The following is a 23,701-nucleotide window of genomic DNA, read 5'->3' as shown; positions in this document are numbered from 1 at the left end:
ACCCGAAAAAACTTAAAGGCCGCGTAAAAATAGTACAATAACACCCGTAGCGAGCACTTAGTCTTTTATTTTTTTTTTCAATGCAACTAAATTTATTTTTGCAAATGTTAAATGTATTTTTGGAAACCCACTTTGTCGATAATAATTGTAGTACGGTTTTGAAATTTTATCATTTTTTTTTATTCATTATAAGTGTTACATTTTTACTGAAGACTAATTTAGAATGTTCGAAATTAAAAAATACAGATGGACACAAATGTAATAGTATATTGAGAAGTAAGGAAAACTATAAAAAGACAACGGTTCAAGGAGGGGATCTATCCCCCATATAATGATTTAATATACCAATGGGACATCTGATGAAACTCGTGTGTTTCTCTAAGCCTTTACATGCCAGGAAAACGTCAGTGTAATAATATAGGGCGAACACATGGGCGGTCGGCATAAAGGCCACGACGAATATGCCTATATAAGATTATTGTGCCATAGTGAAATAGATCATAAACACAATTAACGTGAGCGCATACAGGTATAGGTACCCACATCGCGGTACTATTGTGTAGAGAATGATTTTTATGGTAATATCAAGGTGAATATTATTTATGATTGTTTTTACTTTTAGAAGTGTTGTTCCAAGGTTTTACGCACAACGAACAAAAATCGTAGGTAGGATTTGTAATGTGATTAAAATTGATATGATATTTTCTACACACTTGGCGGCGACAATGAGTATGATGTATATAGCCGTCGAACAATCGGCTTTGCACGACTCCCCAAGTGTGTATTATAAATATTGTTATTATTTTAATTGTTGCATTTAGTTTCCAACACATTTGTTGTTCACAACAAACGTAATCAGTTCCTTGGGTACCTATCTGAACGAGAGTATTTACCTACATATGAGTCTCGACATATTTGCGCGCCCAATGTGTAAATAATAATTAGATAAAAATAAGTATGAAGATATAATATGTGTCATTCCACAGCACGGTAATAATTATTTCAATAAGCACCGTGCTTTCGTTGGGAATGTACAAAACTGTGTCGATTCGACCACCGCTGAGAAATTATCCCAGAGTTAACACTGTGGTGTTACGGTTTTTTTTGAAAAAAATTTTACTGGTATTATTATTCGGTTAAAAACATATTCGTGTGGTCGCAATATAGCTTGACTTTCGAGTGCATGCGTGTTATCTTCGGTGTAGGGTTTACCTACAAGGCTGAACACAATACCGTTTACGACGTTGTTGTTCGATAAGCTATCCAAACACGAGATTAGTATAAAACGGCCGGGGTTGAAGAGCCGGCGGTTCAGTTCGATATTTTTATTATTAAACCATGTTCGGGCACGCTGGAGCAGTGCGGCGGTTGCTGTTCATCGTGGGCGCCACGGTCTTTGCGACGTTCCAGGTAAACGTGGTGCACGGCCAGAGGGAGGCCGGCTACAGTTGGCAGTTCAACGGGTACGGTCAGAATGCAGCACCCTGTAATGGCGGTGACGAAATGGACGTGTTCCGGTTGCCGGACACAGTGGTTCCGGAGAGGTACGCGATTCACATCCGGCCGAACTTTGAGGAGTTCACGTTCGCCGGTCAGGTGGTTATCGCCGTCAAAGTAGTAGAGCTCACCCAACAGGTGGTACTCAACTTGAAAGACTTGAATGTCACCGAGGTGACGGCGAAAGACCTGAAGACGGGCAGAGCAATAGTGGACTTGAAATACCGCACGATCGAAAAAAACGAGCAATTCGTCATCGAGGCCGGCAAACCGTTCTTGGCCAACAGAAACTATAACCTGACCATCGTTTACAATGCCAAACTCAGAAATGACATGTCCGGATTCTACAGGAGTTCGTATAAACAAGGAAACGACACCAAGTAAGTCGACAAAACCGTCGCTATTACAACAATACCTATATTTCAATCAAATTTTATAAAACACCGGTAGAACCGGATTTTAGTCTAAACTGCACTTGCTATCTACCTCTAATTAGGGATTATGAAAAAAAATGTTTATTAGATAAACAATTCTCAGTAAAAAATGTCGAATTTGTCAAGTTTGCAGAGATTTATTTGATTATTGCCAAAAAATAACTACTTGAGTAAAAAAGTTCAATTCAACAAAACATAAACAAACAACAGTGTTAATCCCAACTGTAGCTTATCGTTATTTAGATTTAGTACTGACAGGTTAAAGACTTAAATTACACATTTCTTAGGTTGTTAATCGCAGTTTTTTTTTTGTAATAAATGAAGTAACTAAAGACAGAAAAGAATACAAATTTAAAACTAGAGATTTCAAAAATACTAATCCAAAGATAGATTATACCGTATTATGATTCAATAGGGTTTTACAAGAAAATAAAGCAAAAAAACGAATTTCTCTTGTTTAAGGATTTCCGTTTTAAATTAGGACACCTTATCTGAATTAATTTTGGACCGGATAATATTGCGACACGATTATTCATTGTCTATTATTGTAAAGAATAAAAAAATAAAAAACTACCACAAAAAATAATAAACTGAGCGCATAGCTTTGGTAACAGTTCTTCATAATGTATACCGTTTTGTTTTTAATGACCTTGCCAATGTATGGCGTAATGATACTGAGTGTAGGCTATCTATTTGGTTTACATTGGTTGTTATGTTTGGCATAGCTTATTTAACTAATAACAACATAATGCCAGTGTGCTCAGACCGTTTTTTTAAGGTACTTCTCTCTATAGGTACATTTAAGTCACAACTCTTAACATAAAACAGAAGATCAAATACATTCAATTGTATACCTTATCTTATTTGCTTGTATCATAAAATGTATAATACTTAAAGTATCGTAGGCGGTATACAATAGCTGCGTTTTTTTTTTATGAGATAAACTCGTTTTAGTTTTGTAATTAATACATATTAAGTTAAGTATATAATATTATTTACATCACTAAAATATATATATTTTTATTTCTGCATCAATGCGATACTCATATTTGTATAGGTCTATTTAAAAAAATAAGATAACAAGACTGAAAAGAGATAACTTTTTACACAAAACTATTTTTAGATGGCTAGCTGTTACGCAATTCGAACCTACTTATGCTAGGAGAGCGTTTCCTTGTTTCGACGAACCAGCACTCAAAGCAATGTTTACTGTGGCCGTTAGGAGACAAAAAGACCAAATTGCATTGTCCAACTTGCCATTAAGCAGTACCCAAGACGATGTCAAGTAAGTATTTCCAGAGAATAGACACAAAAACAATAATATTGATAATTTAGAGGTTCTTTTATTTTGTGTTTACTTTAACCGACTAGGTTAATCTGGGTATAAGTTATATCTAACTAAATATCATGGAAATTTATTATAAATGTCAAAAACTAAAAATCATTTTTTAATATGCTTTTGTTACTTGGTGCTATATTTCCCTCCACCTCTTATACCTGCTATTTAGTTTGTATTTTTTGAATTAGTGACAAAAACTTTGTATGGGATCATTTCCAAGAATCTCCGGCGATGTCTACTTATTTAGTAGCTTTCTTTGTGGGCGAATTTCAAAAGGCTGTAACCACACGATCCATAGCAGTGTACACACATGCAGACTACATAACCCAAACCGACTATATCGTAGGAAAAGCAGCAAACTTATTAAATGCCATGGAAGATTACATATACGTACCATATTCGCTACCGAAAATGGACTTATTGGCCATACCGGATTTCAAAGCCGGCGCTATGGAAAATTGGGGAATGAACACTTACAGGTAAAGGAAAAAGTTACAGTCTACTTAAAGACTAACGGCTAAAATAATAAAACATGGAAAATATTATCTCCTTGCGATATATGATGATAGTATAGTCTTCATTTTATGTTATGACCAAATTTTCAAATTTTCACCTGATCAGTTATTTTGAATAAATTTAACCATTCATTTAATTGTGCTCGTTGTAAAATTATTTTCATTTATTAGCATGAATATTTGGTTACCCATATAAAAAAAAATACCTATAATGGATTTGTACCTATCGTGGTTAACTTAAAACAATATGAATGTATATCAATTTATCTATTATATAAAATATGGCTAATAATAAGTTTATACAACAATCAAATAATTTAGGTATTTGATGCACTGAATATAATTATAACTGTATAATAATTGCCAAGGTCTAAAAACATTAAAAAATTGCCAAACACAATAAAAGACATTTTATATATATTATTAAAAAAAGCACCCACTTTTGCGCTAGTTTCGTGACGCTATTTTGTGTCGTTTTCGAGATGAGAGGCCGAGGGTATTATGGCAAGTCCAATATTATTAACTTTGTAAGCTGTTAATGTTGTTTATTATACAGGATGTATTCAAATATATGTGCGATATTCAATATATTGACTTGTTTTCATTTGATTTGCTAAATACAGGGAAAGGCTTTTGTTGTCAACAAATAATACAAAATCAAAGAGTCGAGAAGCCATCGTGACCGTTGTACAACACGAGTTGTCTCATCAGTGGTTCGGTGATCTTGTGACTTGTGCTTGGTGGAGTGACACGTGGTTGAACGAAGGGTTTGCGACATTTTTCGAATATTTCGCTGCAGAAAAGGTATTTGATGAAACCGCGAAAATATTACTATCGGTTGTCGATAAAATATTTGTGTGTTTCGTTTTTTCAAGGTCGAACCCGAATGGCGTTTGGAGGACACGTTTATCTACGAAGTTCATCAGTGGGCTCTCGAAGTCGACCAAAAGCCTACACATCCGATTTCCTCGCCCGTGAAGACTTTAGACGAGATTAAAGAAATGTTCGATTCAATTTCCTACAGCAAAGCCGGCGCTGTTCTCAGAATGATTAAATATATTGTAACAGAAGACATTTTTAGAGCGTCTCTGCATAACTACTTACAGGACAGACGGTATTGAATTATTGGATATCAATACATTATTCTGTTATTTCATATCATTATCGATTTCAGCTTTAAAGCGGCTACCCCGAAAGATTTGTGGAACGCTTTTTCGGAGGTATTAAGTGATAACGATATCGATTTGGGAGTGGACTTCTATGGTTTTGCCACTTCGTGGACCGAACAGTCAGGGTATCCTTTGATTAGTGTCGAAAAGAGTGAAAATACGTTCGTCGTATCACAAGTAAGTCGTTTAAAACATGTTTTAGACGAGACAAACGTTTCTATTGTTAAAATAATTGCAGGAACGATTTTTAATAACGCCGCCAAACGAGACGGACACCACTCTATGGTCGGTTGGTTTGACTTACACCACAGAAGCAAAACAAGACTTCACAAACACCACTACAAAAGTATGGCTGACTACGAATAAGACGACGTTTGACGCGGGAAACGAAGAAGGATGGTATCTGTTCAATTTAAAGTCGACCGGTAATAGATGTTCATAATAACAGTAAAGAAAATACAGCTGTTGAGTATGGCCATTTGTTTCCACAGGATTTTACAGAGTCAACTATGACGTTGGCAATTGGAATGCGTTAACGAAACAGTTAAAAAACAAACCAGTTGCGATAAACGTATTCAATCGAGCTCAATTGTTAGATGATTCCTTCAATTTAGCAAGAGCCGACATACTTTCCTACACGGTTCCGTTAGAACTGACGACTTATTTGGACAAAGAAGAGGATATGTTACCGTGGTATTCGGCCAAGGACGGATTGGCTTTCTTACTTTATCGAATGAGGAGAGACCCTGACAGCTATAGCCAACTAGAAGTGATTGCATCCCTACATACCTTATAGATGTTATTTGTTGTAATAAAAATATAAAACAACTTGTCCAACTCACTTAGGCATATGCCAGTAATTTGGCTGGAACCGTGTACAAGAGAGTGGAAAGTCTTATTGTAAAAGATAAAACAACGGAGCACATCATCAAAACCAGTTGGAATGCATTTTCGAATTGGGCTTGCCGACTGGAAAATCAAGATTGTACGGCGTCCGCTTTGAATTATTTCAATAAATGGCAAAACGAACAAGAGTGAGTAAACTATTATCGCTAATGTTTCAATTGTTTCCTTTTGTTCTTGAAAAACTATGTCTAAAAGAGTAGATTTCAATTTTTGACCGAAATGAGTTAGATTTTTAAAAGTTTGATTCTCATCCAAAGTAACAAGTGTAAACTATATTGTACTTTTGTCTTAAAGAATACCAGCCGATATTAGAGATGCGGCTCTCTGTGTCGGCGTTAAGAACGGCAATTCGACTACTTGGAATAGTGTTCTCGAGGTGTATAAAACGTCAGACGATCCATCGGACAGACAATCCGCACTGTTGGCTTTGGGGTGCTCAAAGGAAACCGAGCAACTATCAATGTAAAACAAATGATTATGATCTTACACGTGATACGGACTAGATGAATTACACTAACCGCAATGTGCTGTACTTACCTACATGTGTATTACTTCTTCAGATATTTGGACTTTATGTTTCAAGGAGAAAACGGCCCGATTCGTCAACAAGATTTCAGAGTAATCTATCAATCGATCGCGTTCACGCCACAAGGACTTTCGGTTCTGATCGACTTCCTGACCAACAAAACGGAAAAGATACTTAACGAAGTGGTCCATGGAGACTTACACGCGATGGCCATTTATCATTTATTGGCTTCCAGAGTGGCGCTCGACAACGAAATTGCAAAGGTATTTATGCTCAAATTTGATGTTTTCATTATATTATATTGTAATTCGACTGATGTGTGTAGATGGACGGTTTGAGAAACGCTTCGAATGTCCCATTGAAAATCCGCGAACGGTTCGATAAGGCGTTCAAACAAGTGGAAGACAATTTGATTTGGTTTGAAACAAATCAGAACGACGTGAGCACTTGGGCTCGTAAGTACTCAGAGTCACTAACAACCCAACCACCGGAACCTAAGAAACCCGATGACCCCGAACATCCTGAGAAATCGGCGACTACTATTAAACCTCCAAAAGGCGAGCCGTCAAGTGCTCTGGCTAATTCTCAAGTTTGTACTATTGTGCTGTACATTATCACGTTCACTTGGGTGGCTAAAACTTTCGCTTAAATGGTGGTCAATTTAATAGGCTGATGAATTGTTCGTTGAAAGAACGATACACACCTTATAATTATTATACGGTAGTACTACATAATGTTATTTATTAACATATAAACATAGTTACAATACCCCTGTTTGAGTTTGTGACGAGTTATGACAGTACATTAGTGTTTTTTTTTTCTATTTTACATATTATTTTTTTATTTTATTTAGATATAACTATTTACCTTTTACGAAATATTTATTTTTACTTTTGTTTTTTATTACAAAATGTACTATAAAACTAACAAAACTGGTATAACAAAAGATATCGAAGCTGGATATCACTTTATACTGTAATTATATTTTTAATTATTTTGTATTTGTCCGTTTTACATACATTTTCATATTATTATGTAAAATTATTAAATATGAAAAAAATCGATTTTTCATGTTTATTTACATTTTATGTTATTTTATTTTATTTTAATTTCTTATTGTAACATGGTAGGTTAATATTAAAACGTTATAATGTTAAAAACAACAATGTTTTCTATTGTCTGCTTAAAATATTTTCCTGTACCTTAATTTATATTTTTCTTTTGAATAATCAGCTAAAGGCAAATTTTTGATTAAGAGAATTTTGATTTTTTGCTTTTTTTATGTAAAAAAATTGTTTTTTAATGTTGAAAATTTTCCAAATTTAATTAATTTAATTACAAGAAACTAAACTTTTCAAATGAAAATAGGTTTTCTACGTAACTTAACCTAGTAAAATAGTCAAAGAACTCGAATCACTTTACAGCATTGAAATCGGACCATCTTAAGTAATTTTGTCAGGCTTAGGTCTAAAATAAAACTAAAATGGCATTTTTCTAAATAAAAGAATTGTACTAAAGTTAAAAATAATACATTGATGGGTTTAAAAAATAATCTGTTAATAAATTAGCATGTCAAAATGTATTAACCCTTCACTACATGCATTTTTTTAACCATATAATATAAATGTACTTAATACTGCTTAAAAAAATTAAAAAATTTTTTTTGAGTTTTGATTTCTTGGAAAACGCTAATTAAAGAATTGTACCAAATATGGAACATTGTGCATCAAAGATGTATAGCATGAGCAGATATAAACAATAAATACAATTGTTCCATATATGGAACATTGTGCAGTGAAGGGTTAAAACACTATTTTTCTTGATTATTGCCTCCATAAAACTCCTTATAACCCGTCCGCCTTCAATCCTCTTAAGTAAAAAATATTTATCCACAAAATACTAAAGTTATCAATTTATTTTAGAGAGAATACTATGCAAAATATTAAATTATTAACTATTTCTTATGTTACGATCTAGCAGGTAGCTAAAAGCGGGTAGCATAAGGTTCTTATTGTTGCATAAGCATAGTTATTTAAATTAAATAACTTCCAGAAAGTATACCTTTCCCTTTTCTGCCAAAAAAAATCTTTCTCAGATTAATCAATGACTTGGCTAACTAGAACATTTTTCGTTTTCTGGCTGTTTTAAAAAATTGCATGTACCTACTTTTTTATTAATATGATGACCATGATTAGTTTAAAACATATATTTATAGTTTTCTGACTAATGCATACATTTTTAAACCTTTTATAAAATCGAATTAGTCATTATGAGTTTAGTCAACCAAATTAATGGTCTGAATATTATTTCTCCAATAAATAAATATTGTTTTTTTTTTAGATTTTCCATTACGAAATACGAATCCCGCCTTTTAAACTTTAACTATTAAACAGATATCATATAAACGAGTGTACTTATTTTGGCGGAAAACGGTCACACCCGTTTAGCGGCGTATAAGCAATATAATAAATTTATTATTCATACTTGATGCATTGTAAACGCCGTAACATAAATTATATGTAGACATATATTTTATGAGTGACGCATTATTTAATTGTCACCTTAATCCTTGTGGATTTTGACAAGTTTTCGTAGATTAGATAAGTTATCATTTCAAATTCATAAGTACTTAAGTATTTAAAATTCAAACGCTCAGGTAGTTGTCATACGGTTGAAAACTCTGCCAGAACAATGACGGCAACAATTATTACAGTAATTTTGTTAATATTTTGCAATTCGGTTTTCGGAATCGACGAACCGGTTAAAAATGGCGATGCCAAAATGGACGTTTTCAAATTGCCCAACGACATCATGCCAGAGTCGTACGACTTAACCATCGACCCGAATTTCGAAGGGCCACACGAAAACTTCACGTTCCAAGGTGATGTCACCATTGTCGTTGCCATTAAGGCACAGAGTACAAGAGTCATCACTTTGAATTCGAAAGATCTTAGCATCGTCAACGTCTCGGTCAGCGATGTACAATCAAGACGGCTCATATCTGTGGTCGATATAGTGGAGATGACCAAAAACGAACAACTCGAAATCCACGTCAAGGAAGATTTGGTGAGCGGTCAAAAGTACTATTTGAAAATTTCTTTTGCCGGAAAACTCCGGAACGACATGACGGGATTCTACAAGAGCTCTTACACCGAAAACAATGCTACTAAGTGTGTATTAAAGAATATATTATTTTGCTCTTATAAACACAATGTTCGTCATCGACTATAAAACGATTTCCAATTATCTTATATTATTGTCTCGGAACAAAATAGTTGTCCCAGGAAAGTCAGTTAATTGATCGAACCGTATTCCCATACAGATGGTTGGCCGTTACGCAATTTGAACCGACTTATGCTAGGCGTGCGTTCCCGTGCTACGACGAACCCTCTATAAAAGTTCCATTCGATATAAAGGTAATCAGGAGATACGATCAAATCGCATTGTCTAACATGCCGCTGAACCAAACCGATACTGGACGATGTGCCGGGTAAGTGGTCGCCAAGATTTTATACCGAATATGATAAGACCTACATTTGATATTGTTCTGCACAGAAGTATATGCAAACCGGGCGATAAAGTGGTCGACCGTTTTTATACGACCCCTCCAGTGTCCACCTACTTAGTATCGTTTTACGTGGGAGAATTCCAAAAGTTCGGCAAGGCACCTAGCACAATACAACTGTATGCTCGCAAAGAATACATCAATCAGACCAAGTACATATGGACCGAGGCGCCAAAACTTTTGTCAAACTTGGAGAGTTACACAAATATCAGTTTAATGCTGCCTAAAATTGATCTTTTGGCTATACCGGACTTTGCCGCCGGAGCGATGGAAAATTGGGGTATGAATACTTATAGGTAAGTAAAATATAATGCAGTTATTTCAATAACTTCTATAACATAAGCCCAAATTCCTTCCAAACAGTGACACTGTGAATTCAAGTTTTATTTCATGCGTTTTTGTATAGCACTTATAGTGTGAAGTGTCATAAATGTTGGTTATCAAACCGATTAAAGTCATTCCTATTTTAGTCTAACCAAAATATCAATTTATGGTATTATATAATACTCGAATTATAATATTATGATGAACTTGGATTAGTAAATTTGTTGTATTTTATTTAATCTATGTTTGTTTTTCACATTATGAAAAAATACTTAACGCTTATTTAGTGATGTGTTCTATTGAAGTAATTAAATTCTGACAAATTATTATTATATGATAAATCATATAACGTTAATGTTACTATTGTTTTGTTTTAGGGAGATATGTCTTTTGTTTAAAGACGTATATGCCAAGACAAAATTAAGAATGCGTGGTGCTATGGTGGTTCAACACGAGCTAACTCATACTTGGTTTGGTGATTTGGTAACGTGCTCCTGGTGGGACTACCTTTGGCTGAACGAAGGATTTGCTCGATATTTCCAGTACTTTGCTTCTAGTATGGTAGGGAGTCATTATTAGAAACATAACTCGTAACTAAATTATAATTTATTGCACTTGAAAAATTAAAAAAACATTTAAAGATACCATATTAGAAATAAGGCTTAGGGATACTTATAGATAATGTTATAAAAAAAAAGATAATTTTATGGATGTAAATACTATGTGGTTGTATTAAGCGGAGAAAAATATCAAGGTTTTTGAAAGATAAGTTCATCTGGATCACTAATCATTTAATAGATTGATTTGTGGCAGCAGACGATGATTAATAAGTTCTAAAACTTAAGATGGTGGAAAATTGACTCATCCAATGCAATGTTGCTGTTAATAAGAAGTCAAACTAATAAATCTCGTATCGAGTGATATAATAATCATAAAACACTATGAAATGTTAGAATAAGGAATTTTAATATCATTATTTTTTTAATTAAAATAAATACTTGTTTTTGTATCAGAGCTACCCCGATTGGTATTTGGGAGACTTGTTTGTCGTAGAACAGCACCAGACAGCTTTGTCGTATGACCAAGAAGACAGACATGCAATTACAGCGAAAGTGAAAAGTCCTCAAGAAATCCAAGGTATATTCGATATCATTTCGTACAACAAAGCGGCGTCCGTTTTAAGAATGTTAAATTATGTTTTGACGGAAAACATATTTAAAAAATCGCTTCAATTATACTTAAAAGACAACGCGTATGTATCGTCGCCATAAGAGACACCAACACTAGAACAAATCGTGATCGTTAAACTTATATGCTTACTTGTTTCAGATATAATGCTACAGTTCCCGCACAATTATTCAATTCTATGCAAGAAGTTGTAGATAAAGAGCATTACAGTTTAGGTGTCAACGTGACAGTAGCTAATTTTATGAGATCTTGGACTGAACAACCCGGATACCCGGTACTGAGTATCAGAAAGGAAAACAATACGTTTGTTATATTACAGGTATTGTCCATCAAATCTGATCATACACATTAGTGCAACTAGAGGGGGACTAGGGAAGGTCAAATCTTTTTAAACTTGTCCAGGCTCTAAAATCCGGCACAGCCCAAAGTAAGGTTTATAATTAGCCCCCTGCTTTAAGTTACGCCAATGTTCATACAAAGGTCAGTTATCAGAGTCCACTATTTTGCAATAGGTTGACTAGCCTGCAACGTTTCTACGCCATTGCATCTTCCGTCTTTGAGGTGACTTAAGATCTCTAAGCTTATGGTGGAAGATGCAATTGACAGACTTGGCCGACTAGTCATGTGTGTAAACTCCAAATAATGTGGAACGCACTGGTATATGAATTTTATAGGAGCGGTTTTTAAGTCATAACGAGAGCAGCGGGCTGAATAAATGGTTGGTAGGACTCACTTACACTACGGAGAATAGCAAAAACTTTAGCTCCCTCACGCCAGCTGCGTGGGCGATGCCTACTGAGAACCAAACAGTCATCCCGGCTCCAAAACAATCTGGATGGTATGTCTTCAACATCCAGTCATCAGGTGAGTTTAATAATCGGTTTGAACAACAGAATTCCTAATTCGTTTTATTTTTGTCAAGGATTCTATAGAGTCAACTACGACGCGGATAACTGGCTGGCATTGATAAAGCAATTGAATGACTCGCCCAAAGCTATACATGTGCTGAACCGGGCTCAGCTGATCGACGATTCGTTTAATTTAGCTATCGCGGGAAAATTGAACTTTTCGGTGCCTCTGACCCTGTCCACGTACTTGGAAAAAGAAGACGACATCATACCGTGGTATTCGGCCAAAAACGGTTTTACATATTTGCTGGAGAAAATGCGACGGAATGAACAAGAATTTGCAGATTTAAAAGTAAATACAACCGCATTAGTGCGCTGTTTAATTTGTTCGTCAAATCGAAACAGATAGTTCTTGTTGTTTTTTGAAGGCGTACGTAAGCAGACTGTCTGGTGTAATTTACGAACAATTAGAATATCGAGCAACAGAGAGTAACTACTTGGTCAGAAGCAGTTGGGATGCGTTTTCACTATGGGCGTGTCAGTTGGAGAATGAACACTGCACAAAAACGGCGTTGAATTATTACAACCGATGGAAAAACGGAGAAAAGTTATAAATACTAAAAAAGTGTGCTGGTAACAAGTAAATTAATTGTTGTTTATTTGTAGAATACCCGCAGATATCAAAGACGCCGCGTTCTGTGTTGGAATAAGAAATAATCCTTCAGCTGATTGGGACAAACTTTTCAAACTGTACACGACCACCACTTCGACTTCAAAAAAACTTTCTATTCAAACGGCATTAGCGTGCTCGAAAAACAAAACCAAATTATCTGAGTGAGTGCGATATGTTTGGGTTTAACTTTCATATGTTATTACACCATTGTTTAACATTTAAAAACGTATCCACTGCGTGGAAAGATCAATCAAAATGATTGATCCGAATATGCTTTTAGATATATTCAACATGTCCTAGACGGACCTCTGGGACCGATTAGGAGCCAAGACTACACAAGTGTCATTTCGGCTATATCGTCAACGCCGTTGGGTATTGAAGTACTAACCGATTTTCTATCAAATAATCTAACTCGCGTCCTCAGTGAACTATTCAATGGAGATGAACTGGCCACGTTTATATATTCTACTTTGGCTAAACATGCCGTACTTGATAAAGAAATAGATAAAGTAAGTGTGATTTATTTTATGGAAATGCAAACCACAATATGTAATTCTATTAATATTATGGCATTTTTGTTTTTTTTTTAATAAATAGCTTCAGTCTTTGAAAAATAAAACTTCTTTGCCGGCCAATATAAAACAATCGTTTGATAAATCTTTTGCCACAACGGAAAACAACGTCAAATGGTTTAACACTCACTCGACTAGTGTATCCCAATGGACAACCGCACATAAAAAGCCTTCATCTCCTGGAGATACTGAAGATAAGAAGGAAGAGAAGTCGAGTGCTCCGTCAAATGCGAGTGCATCTACTTTTGTGTTACTTGTTACTGTGTTTGTCATTTTTTTAAAACATTTGTAAAGTTTTAATGCGAATGGCGATAGTGAGCAAAATTAAACTATATTATATTTTTTCTTTTCTATTTGTAAACTAGAATTATGTATTTTTGTTTTAATAATAGATAATATTTTCTAAAAAAGCTAATTATTATTTACAACAAAACACACAAAATTCAACAGTATCCTACTGTTACTATAAATTACATGACCAAAAAAAAAAGGATTTATTTGTTATTTGTTAACTTTTATTAAGGAAATACAGGGTCATTGTTTTAAAGCAATTTACACTATATTTCACAGAATTTAATTAGTTATTTCATTTTTTTATAGTGTTTTTATAAAATGCGATTTTAATTATTCGCAATTTTTTTTTGTTCAACTATGGAAAGATATAATTTACTAAAAATAAAACAAATTGTATAATAATGTTTTCTATCTAAACTGTGGTTTTGTTGTTGTTGTTTTATTCATTATATTCAACTACCGGAATCTTTTAAAGAAAATAGCTTAACACGCTTTTATACTAAAATCTATAGGGTGACGAACTGCCATAAGACACTCATTTTCTCGGAAAATTTTAATATTTTAAGAATTTTTTTTTTCTATTCTTTGTGGGTTCATATTGTACTACATTTTTCAATATTCAGAACATTTTAATCTCGAACTCTTATATGTAAATAAAATATCCCGTTTGATTTTTAAATGGGAACAACTATTTTGAATTCAATATGTGTGAAAAAAAGTAAATTAATGGTTTTTTGAGAAATTTTTTGGCTAAGGTCATGTCTAATTTTTTATTGACGTTAATGATTTGAGACATTTATTATTATTGAGAAATATATAATTTATGAGATTTACGATTTTTGGGAAACATGACTTTTGAGGTTCGATTTTTGAGAAATTCAGTATAGTGTAACTATATATACTTATAGTGTAACTAAAGGAAAAAATCTGGAAATTTCCATTTTCTCAAAATTATAGCGCTGTATGGAGGGTATTTCTAAATGTGTAAAGTGACTTGCATGAATACCCAATCGACATGGTTCTTCCAGGGCCTCGTGAAAACCTCAGACAACACTCACGATGCTGAAGCCAGCAAAAAAAAGAATATCTCCAACACAAACCTAAACTTGAAAAAAGGACCAAGTTCCAGGCCCCCACTCAAGAACGTCAGTCTATCAAAGTAGTAATATCTACATTGTGGTCAAGTCGGTTATAGGCCTCACTCAGAAACTGGCCAAGTGTTAAGCAATAAAAATAAAATGAGCAGTGTTGCTCATAAAAGTAGGAATAAAGGTTTCCTACGTAACACCTAACCTAGTAAAGTAGTCAAAGAAATCACTTACAGAATTTAAATCGGACAAGCTTAAGTAATTTTGTCAGGCTTTTAGGTAAAAAATATAACCAAAATGGCAATTACTCATTGAAAAAATTGTAAGTTAAAAATAATACATTGAAGGTTTTAAAAATGAATCTGTTAATAAATTAGCATGTCAAAATGTATTAAAATACTTTTTTTTATAATTATTGCGACATAAAACTTCTTGAAACCCGTCCGCCTTCAATCCCCTTAAGTAAAAAATAGTTGTCAACAATCCTCTTAGATAAAAAATATTAGTCAACAAAATACCAAAGTTATCAATCTAATAAGTGGTAATAATTAGTGTTTCACAATAGTAGAGTTAAGTATATATACTTTTAATTTTCCAATAATTAAATATTATTAATTTTTTTTTATATTTTCTATCACAAAAAACGAATCACGTCTTTTGAACTTAGACTATTATACTGATATCATTTAAACGAATATATTTATTTTGTCTGTAACACGTGGTTGACATCAGTAAACAGGCGCCTATGACCGGTGTCAACGTATAGTGGACATGCAGTAACCTGACGGCGGCATGAAATGTGTTAATCCTTAAGAATTTTGTAGAGTTTTCGAAGATTAGACAAGTGAACAATTCAAAATATCGGTATTTAAGGATTTAAAATGCTAAGGTAGTTTACATACAGTTGAAGACTGCCAGAACAATGACGGCCACAATTATTCCAGTGATTTTGTTACTAGCTTGCAATTCCGTTTTCGGAATTCACGGATCGGTTAAAAATGGCGATGGCAAAATGGACGTTTTCGAATTGCCCAACGACATCGGTCCAGAGTCGTACGACTTAACTATCAACCCGATCTTCACTAACTTTACGTTCCAAGGCGATGTAACCATTGTCATTGTCATTAAGGCACACAGTACAAAAGTCATCACTTTGAATTCGAAAGATCTTAGCATCGTCAACGTCTCGGTTAGCGATGTACAGTCAAGTCGGCCCATATCCGTGGCCAACATAGTGGAGGTGCCCAAAAACGAACAACTCGAAATCCACGTCAAGGAACATTTGGTGAGCGGTCTAAAGTACGTTTTGAAAATTTCTTTTGCCGGAAAACTCCGGGACGATAAGACGGGATTCTACAAGAGCTCTCACATCTACGAAAGGAAAGACACTAGGTATGAATTACATTTTTGGAATAATATTAATAAATTAATTTCAAAAATTCATAAATGTAATGTTCGTCGTTGATTATTAAGTGTTGTCCAATTTTTTTATATTGTCTCTGGACAATATAGTTGTCCCAGGAAAGTCACATTATTGATCAATCAGTATTCCTATACAGATGGTCTGCCAAAACGCAATTTGATTTGACTTATGCCAGGCGTGCGTTCCCGTGTTTCGACGAACCCTCTATAAAAGTTCCATTCAAGATATCGGTAATGAGGGAATACTACCAAAAAGCAACGTCCAACATGCCGCTGAGCAAGACCGATTATTATGGAGATTGTGTTGGGTAAGTAGTCGCCAAGATTTATACCAAATATGATAAGACGTACATTTTGTTTTGTTTTGCACAGACGGAGATGCAACCCGGGCAATAAAGTGTACGACCGTTTTGGAACGACTCCTCCAATTTCCACCAACGTAGTATCGTTTTACGTAGGCGAATACCAAGAGGACGACAAGGCAACCAGAAAAATACAATAACATTTTTATTATAGTATAAATTATAATAGTAGACATAATAATAGGTAATATTTTCTAAAAAAGCTAATGATTATTTACAACAAAATATACGAAATTAATCACTTACCTGCTGTGTTCATTTTGTCTTCTGTGTTTATAGTTTACAATTAGTTATACATTTACATATAATACATTTTGTAAAAAATCTCATACTAAAATCGACTTAATTCGAGTTGCTAAACATTTTGCCCTCGATAAAAAAGTTACCCTTTTACGGGTATACTAGACAATATTTTTTTTTACAAAAATTGCATAAACAAACTTAGTAAGTTAAGGAATATCTTCAAAAAAGAAATTATGTACCTGTTAGTAATATCTTTTTAAAACGCATCTATGTATTTAAAATGGTGTTGCTAACACAGTTTTGATCGTGTTGTACACAACATGCTAAGTTCTAGTTAGCATGCTTGTGTATCTTTATATGGACAAATTAACCCAGATATTTTCACCCTACTATCTCTGCTTCTTCTTAAGAGGGCCTTTTGAAATTTAAAGTATAGGTGAAACTTAAGTACCTTAGGACACTGTAAAAAAATGAGCCTTTAATATTAATCCTCTTTAAAAAGGGAGGATTTCAAAGTTTGCATTTTTGTTACTGACTGATTTACTCACTTATCATTAAACTATATGTCATTTACCATATAGGTAAAAACGTAAAATTTCGCATAAATGCATATTTTATAATGTAAGTAAAGGGCAAAATCTGAAAATTTCCATATTCTCAAAAGTAGTGCCGCTTTAGGGAAGGTAGTTATAAATGTGTGAAGTGACCTGCATGAATATTTATCCAATCGACATACATATTATTTCCATTGCCGTAGACGACGCTAACGATGCTGAAGCCAGCAAAAAAAAGAATAATATCCCCAACACAAACCTAACCGTAAAAAAATTCCAGGCCCCCACTCAAGATTGTCAGCCTATTAAAGTAGTGGTATCTACATTTTGTTCAAGTCTGTTTTATGTCTCACTCTTTCATGTATCAAAATTATAAATCTAATAACTGACAATAATTAATGTTTAAGACTTATGTGACGATGTAGTAGGTAGCAATAAAGCTCTTATTGTTGCATAAGCAACATTATTTAAAAGAAATAATGCCCAGACAGTACACCTTTCCATTTTCTCTCAAATAAAATCTTACTCAAATTAATCAATGACTTGGCTAAACACAACATTTTACGTTTTCTGGCTGTTTTAAAAAATTACATGTACTTTTTTTTATATGATGACCATGAGTGGTTTTAAAAATATACTTATAGTTTCTGACTACACATACATTTTTAAAACTTTTATAAAATTGAATTAGTCATTATGAGTTAAGTCCTTCTTGAGTATTATGAGAAGCTTCTATTAGATTAGACAAGTGAAGAATTCAAATTCATAAGTATTTAAGTTTTTAAAATTCAATTAAAACACTTTTTTTTCTAAATTATTGTTTATATAAAACTCCTTAAAAACCGTCCCCTTCAATCCCCTTAAGTAAAAATTGTTTGTCAATAAAATACCAAAGTTATCAATCTAACAAGTGGCAATAATGAGTGTTTAACAATTTTAGAGTTAAGAATACTACGCAACATATTAAATTATTAACAATTTCTTATGTGACTATGTAGTCAGTGTTCTATTTAGACTTTTTTTAGGGGGGGGGGGGCACTATGTGAGGTGGAATAAATATATTAAAAATTCAGCAAATTAACTGTATTTATATTTATATATATATAATATATATTTATTCGTTCGCCTTCGCGACAGTAAGATCAAATGATATTCAGTGTGAACGGCATTCGCCCAGTCACAACAGATTCGCCTGCTTTTGGGTCAAAATGTTTTAATATCATTTAAATTTACTAAAATTTTAAAATGTGTATGCACTGCACATTGCACATATATCCAGCAACACGCTAATGGTGTGGAGCTAAATAAAACAAAATACATACATTTCCCCCCACCCCCATTCCGATAAAATCTATTATTTTCATACCAATATTTAGTATATAATTTGTATAAATAGGTTAGGTTAGGTAAATGTATGTCAATTTTCTACATGGTTTGAGACTGGTTTACAAGGAAAATGTTTGACCATTTTTGAACATTTGTATTTTCACAATATTTTAACTATGTAAAAAAGTCACCCGTATATTGCCGTATGAAAAAATTCATAAAAATGTATAAATCACATTACCCTTTTCAAAATAATATTAAACTGATTCAATTCCCTACTTTCTATACATTTTGAAAACTTTTACAAAATTGAATTTTAGTCGTTATGAGTTTAGTCAACACAATTGATGGTCTGACTGTTTTTACTTATTTGTTTGTCTAAATTATATTATATACTTTTGTTTTTCCAATAAAATAAACACAGTATGAGCGCATGGCAATGCACGAGGCTAAGTTCCAGCAAGCATGCTAATGTATCTTTTTATAGACCAATATATGCTACCTCTTAAGAAGGGTTTTTGAAATTTGAAACATAGGTTAAACTTATGTAGCTTATCTTATAGTGTAACTAAAGGGAAAAATCTGGAAATTTCCATATTCAAAATCAGTGCGCTTTATGGAGGGTAGTTCTAAATGTGTGAAGTGACGTGCATGAATATTCATCTATTCGACATACATATTATTTCCATTGCCTCGTGAAAACCCCAGACGAAACTTACGATGCTGAAGCTAGAAAAAAAGGAATGATATTCCCAGCAAAAACCTAACCGTAAAAAAAGGACCAAATTCCAGGTCCCCTCTCAGGAACGTCAGCCTATCAACGTAGTAATATCTACATTGTGGTCAAGTCTGTTTTAGGCATCACTCAGAAACTGGCCAAGTGTTAAGCAATACAAATAAAATGAGCAGTGTTGCTCATAAAAGTAGGAATAAAGGTTTCCTACATAACCTAACCTAGTAAATTAGTCAAAGGACTCAAATAACTTACAGAATTTAAATCTGAAGTAATTTTGTCAGGCTTTTAGGTGGAAAATATAACCAAAATGGCGATAAATCATTGAAAAAATTGTTGGGAGTTGAAAATATTACATTAAAGACTTTAAAAACGACTCTTTTAATAAATTAGCACGTGAAAATTTATTAAAATACTTTTTTTCTTAATTATTGCTACATAAACTCCTTAAAACCCGTCCGTCTTCAATCTCTTAGATAAAAATATTTATCAACAATCCTCTTAAGTAAAAAACATCAGTCAACAAAATACCAAAGTTATCACTCTAACAAGACGCATTAACAGTTTCACAATTTTAGAGTTTTTACCATAATAAAATATTGTTCATTTTTTTTCTGTCACAAAATACGAATTTCACCTTTTAAACTTTAACTATTAAACATATATCATGTAAACGAGTTTATTTATTTTGTCTGGAAATTAATTCCTATAAAATTCATTTAAACTCGCTGATGTGACATTTTCTTATTAGTAAATTCATCAATTTTTTTTTTTGCTGCAAAGGCTAAGGCATTAGCAATATAATGTATTTATACAATTTATGTTACAAAATATATGTAGATGAATTTCTAAGTAACACATTCTTTAATTGTCACCCCTTGAGTTTTTCCAAAAGTATTCGTAAAATAGATAAGTGAAGAATTCAAATTCAAAAGTAAACATTTTTAAAATTGTCTATTATAAAGTAGAAATCTGGCCTCTTAAACTTTAAACTATTGAAAAGATATCATTTAAACGAGTATATTTTTTTCAGGTCAGTATAACTCTTATAAAATGCATTCCAATCCGCTGATGTAACATTTTCTTATTAGTCAATTTATCGAATAATTTTTTTTTTACACCAAAGAACGAAAACGGTAATGCCATTCTTAAGTTTTTTGAAAAGTTTTTGTAGATTAGATTAGTGTAAAATTCAAATTCATAAGTACTTAAGTATTTAAAATTCAAACACTGGAATGTGTTAACCCTTGAGAATTTTGAAGAGTTTTCGAAGATTAGACAAGTGCACAATTCAAAATATAGGTATTTAAGGATTTCAAATGCTAAGGCAGTTTACATACAGTTGAAGACTCTGCCAGAACAATGACGGCCACAATTATTCCAGTGATTTTGTTAATAGCTTGCAATTCCGTTTTCGGAATCCACGGATCGGTTAAAAATGGCGATGGCAAAATGGACGTTTTCGAATTGCCCAACGACATCGGTCCAGAGTCGTACGACTTAACCATCAACCCGATCTTCACAAACTTTACGTTCCAAGGCGATGTAACCATTGTCATTGTCATTAAGGCACACAGTACAAAAGTCATCACTTTGAATTCGAAAGATCTTAGCATCGTCAACGTCTCGGTTAGCGATGTACAGTCAAGTCGGCCCATATCCGTGGCCAACATAGTGGAGGTGCCCAAAAACGAACAACTCGAAATCCACGTCAAGGAACATTTGGTGAGCGGTCTAAAGTACGTTTTGAAAATTTCTTTTGCCGGAAAACTCCGGGACGATAAGACGGGATTCTACAAGAGCTCTCACATCTACGAAAGGAAAGACACTAGGTATGAATTACATTTTTGGAATAATATTAATAAATTAATTTCAAAAATTCATAAATGTAATGTTCGTCGTTGATTATAAAGTGTTGTCCAATTTTTTTATATTGTCTCGGGACAATATAGTTGTCCCAGGAAAATCACATTATTAATTAATCCGTATTCTTATACAGATGGTCGGCCATAACGCATTTTTATCCGAAATATGCCAGGCGTGCATTCCCGTGTTTCGACGAACCCTCTATAAAAGTTCCATTCAAGATATCGGTAATGAGGGAATACTACCAAAGAGCATCATCCAACATGCCGCTGAGCAAGACCGATTATTATGGAGATTGTGTCGGGTAAGTGGTCGCCACAATTTTATACCAAATATGATAAGACGTACATTTTATTTTGTTTTACACAGACGTAAATGCGACCCGGGCAGTAAAGTGTACGATCGTTTTGAAACGACTCCTCCAATTTCCACCAACTTAGTATCGTTTTACGTGGGCGAATTTCCAAGAGGTTGACAAGGCATCCAGCACAATACACTAACATTTTATTCATTTTTAGCAAAATAATATTATATTATATTTTTTCCTTTCAATTTGTAAACTGAAATGATATTTTTTGTTTTTGTTTTAATAACAATAGGTAATATTTTCTAAAAACGCTAACTATTATTTTCACCAAAATATACAAAATTTAATAATTGCATCCTGTGTTCATTTTGTATTCTTGTGTTTATAGTTTAGTTACACATTTACATATAATATATCATACTAAAATGGACTGTATTTTACAAAAATACAGGTAAAATTATTATATACAAGTAAGGTTAAAGAAAATAAATAATTAGAATAAGTAGAACTATCACGTTCTGCCTTGGTTAATCAGTGGAGATTTTAACGTCAACTTCAGTACAGAAGGAGAGAGTCCCATAAATTTCTGAAATACACTTACCTACATAATATAAACTCTGATAGACAAGCGAATACTACACAATGAGGCACAGTATAGATGCAGTGTTCCAGCGAAAATTAGACAACATACGGTCTTTTGTTTATGTATCGCATTATAGTTATCATAAACCAATAATATCAACAATATAAAATATTAATCGTTTCTCAATAAAGTTCTCGCACAAGATAAGTTCAGCTTTTTTTTTTAATTTTAATTTTATGTAGAACCCGAAATAAGATGTTTACACATAACTATGGTGAGTACTTTTCACGGCTCACATCACACTTAAAGTAGTCTGATTAGCTTAATTTTATTGTGACGCGTCTTAAGTCATCGTAAAAAAACTATTATACATTTGTATTTTTTTTTTTTTTTAAACAATGATAGTACGTGTACGCTTTTCATCGGCATTCAGGTAACGAGTGTCAACCCGTCAAAACACTTCAGAAAGATAACATTCGTTGAGATTGCTAACCCATTTAAAAATTATTGTAATTTACAACTTAATTTTAGGCGTTTATTTTGTTTTAATTACGTTTTCCAACTACACTCATGCGAGCGCGTATTCCGTTATGTTCAGACTATTCGCGGTAATCATATTATTCATACTTGGGGTTTTTACTTCAGGCAAATGTCAATCCGACAATGAAGAAGATCTATACCGGTTACCCGGCGATACCGTGCCGGTTTTTTACCTTTTACGATGTGGCCCCGACTTTGATAGACCACCGCCTAATTTCCCGTTTGTCGGCTACGTGGAAATCACTATACTGGTGAAGCGGATTACCCAAGTGATAACATTGAACGCCGTGCAAATCGAAGTGGGCGAAATCAAGATCGAGGAATGCATTACTCAAACACCGATCGGCGTAATTGGTCAACAGTTCACAGACTATGAACGATTGAAGATCTACACTGAAAAGCCATTGCTGGTCGGTCGAAATTACCGGGTGACAATTCCATTTCAAGGGTTGCTCAGGGCTGATATGACCGGATTCTATAAGAGTTCATACAAAGTGGACGGTATTTTACAGTGAGTACCGGCAAACCTTTTAATAATATCGATTGAATCCTGTGAGACATACTGTAACGACATAGTACTGCACATATTATTGTCGAGCCTAATAACACAAATTTGGTCATCATCGTTATAATGTTTGTAAATATATAAATTAACCATAACGAGGTAAGTTTATACTTTACAGGTTTAAAATGATAAATTTGTCAAAACGTGCATTGTGTGTAAATGTTATCATTTACATCAAAGACAATAAAGTGTGATCTAAAAATATTTCGTTTTAATACATAGTCAACATATAATAATAATACATAGAGATCAAGATTATTCG

General features: G+C 33.5%; 3 protein-coding genes and 1 long non-coding RNA gene across 5 annotated transcripts in view; all 4 read left to right on the top strand.

Annotated features, from left to right (window-relative positions):
* The first annotated feature begins 1,052 nt into the window (after nt 1–1,052).
* Nucleotides 1,053–14,065, top strand: LOC126840878 (uncharacterized). Its single transcript, XM_050576868.1, has 24 exons — nt 1,053–1,877; nt 3,055–3,216; nt 3,459–3,749; nt 4,409–4,589; nt 4,661–4,899; nt 4,960–5,131; nt 5,193–5,379; nt 5,446–5,723; nt 5,801–5,988; nt 6,155–6,322; nt 6,421–6,649; nt 6,712–7,029; nt 9,021–9,556; nt 9,709–9,876; nt 9,942–10,247; nt 10,653–10,836; nt 11,289–11,527; nt 11,605–11,782; nt 12,138–12,327; nt 12,386–12,663; nt 12,740–12,918; nt 12,978–13,145; nt 13,265–13,493; nt 13,582–14,065. The coding sequence occupies exons 1-24, from the start codon at nt 1,339–1,341 to the stop codon at nt 13,846–13,848; spliced, it is 5,874 nt and encodes a 1,957-aa protein (XP_050432825.1). The 5' UTR covers nt 1,053–1,338; the 3' UTR covers nt 13,849–14,065.
* Nucleotides 14,066–15,832: 1,767 nt separating this feature from the next.
* Nucleotides 15,833–22,106, top strand: LOC126841709 (endoplasmic reticulum aminopeptidase 2-like). 2 transcript variants are annotated; one of them, XM_050578318.1, is made up of 3 exons: nt 15,833–16,330; nt 21,578–21,748; nt 21,814–22,106. In XM_050578318.1, the coding sequence occupies exons 1-3, from the start codon at nt 15,861–15,863 to the stop codon at nt 21,917–21,919; spliced, it is 747 nt and encodes a 248-aa protein (XP_050434275.1). In that variant the 5' UTR covers nt 15,833–15,860; the 3' UTR covers nt 21,920–22,106. The 2 variants fall into 2 exon arrangements, with proteins under 2 accessions (XP_050434275.1, XP_050434267.1); XM_050578310.1 differs by lacking the exon at nt 15,833–16,330 and adding an exon at nt 20,906–21,410.
* LOC126841734 (uncharacterized) lies at nt 16,501–16,967 on the top strand. The gene is made up of 2 exons (XR_007686243.1): nt 16,501–16,668; nt 16,733–16,967. It is a non-coding gene; the product is annotated as an uncharacterized LOC126841734 (long non-coding RNA).
* A 680-nt stretch (nt 22,107–22,786) lies between the features above and the next one.
* LOC126840826 (uncharacterized) overlaps nt 22,787–23,701 on the top strand; it is a 33,436-nt gene continuing 32,521 nt past the window's right edge. The window contains exon 1 of the mRNA XM_050576787.1: nt 22,787–23,385. Within this exon, the coding sequence (XP_050432744.1) occupies nt 22,925–23,385 (461 nt within the window). The 5' untranslated portion in view covers nt 22,787–22,924. The remainder of the gene's footprint in view (nt 23,386–23,701) is intronic.

Source organism: Adelges cooleyi, unplaced genomic scaffold (genome assembly GCF_023614345.1).
Source record: "Adelges cooleyi isolate 19-005CV unplaced genomic scaffold, UGA_ACOO_1.1 ACOO_flye_CR_arks_rails_tigmint_CR_PRNA_108, whole genome shotgun sequence".
In the NCBI taxonomy this organism is placed as follows: domain Eukaryota; kingdom Metazoa; phylum Arthropoda; class Insecta; order Hemiptera; family Adelgidae; genus Adelges; species Adelges cooleyi.
The sequence above is the reverse complement of the archived record's forward strand: the minus strand, read 5'-3'. Positions and strand labels throughout refer to the sequence as shown.

Excerpts from the sequence above, each read along its gene's own strand:
- LOC126841709 (XM_050578318.1), top strand. The coding sequence starts at position 15,861 with ATGACGGCCACAATTATTCCAGTGATTTTGTTACTAGCTTGCAATTCC. Across the intron at positions 16,331-21,577 it reads TACGAAAGGAAAGACACTAG|ATGGTCGGCCATAACGCATT; the intron begins GTATGAATTACA and ends ATTCTTATACAG. Across the intron at positions 21,749-21,813 it reads TATTATGGAGATTGTGTCGG|ACGTAAATGCGACCCGGGCA; the intron begins GTAAGTGGTCGC and ends TGTTTTACACAG.
- LOC126840878 (XM_050576868.1), top strand. The coding sequence starts at position 1,339 with ATGTTCGGGCACGCTGGAGCAGTGCGGCGGTTGCTGTTCATCGTGGGC. Across the intron at positions 11,783-12,137 it reads ATACGTTTGTTATATTACAG|GAGCGGTTTTTAAGTCATAA; the intron begins GTATTGTCCATC and ends TGAATTTTATAG. Across the intron at positions 13,146-13,264 it reads AACAAAACCAAATTATCTGA|ATATATTCAACATGTCCTAG; the intron begins GTGAGTGCGATA and ends ATATGCTTTTAG.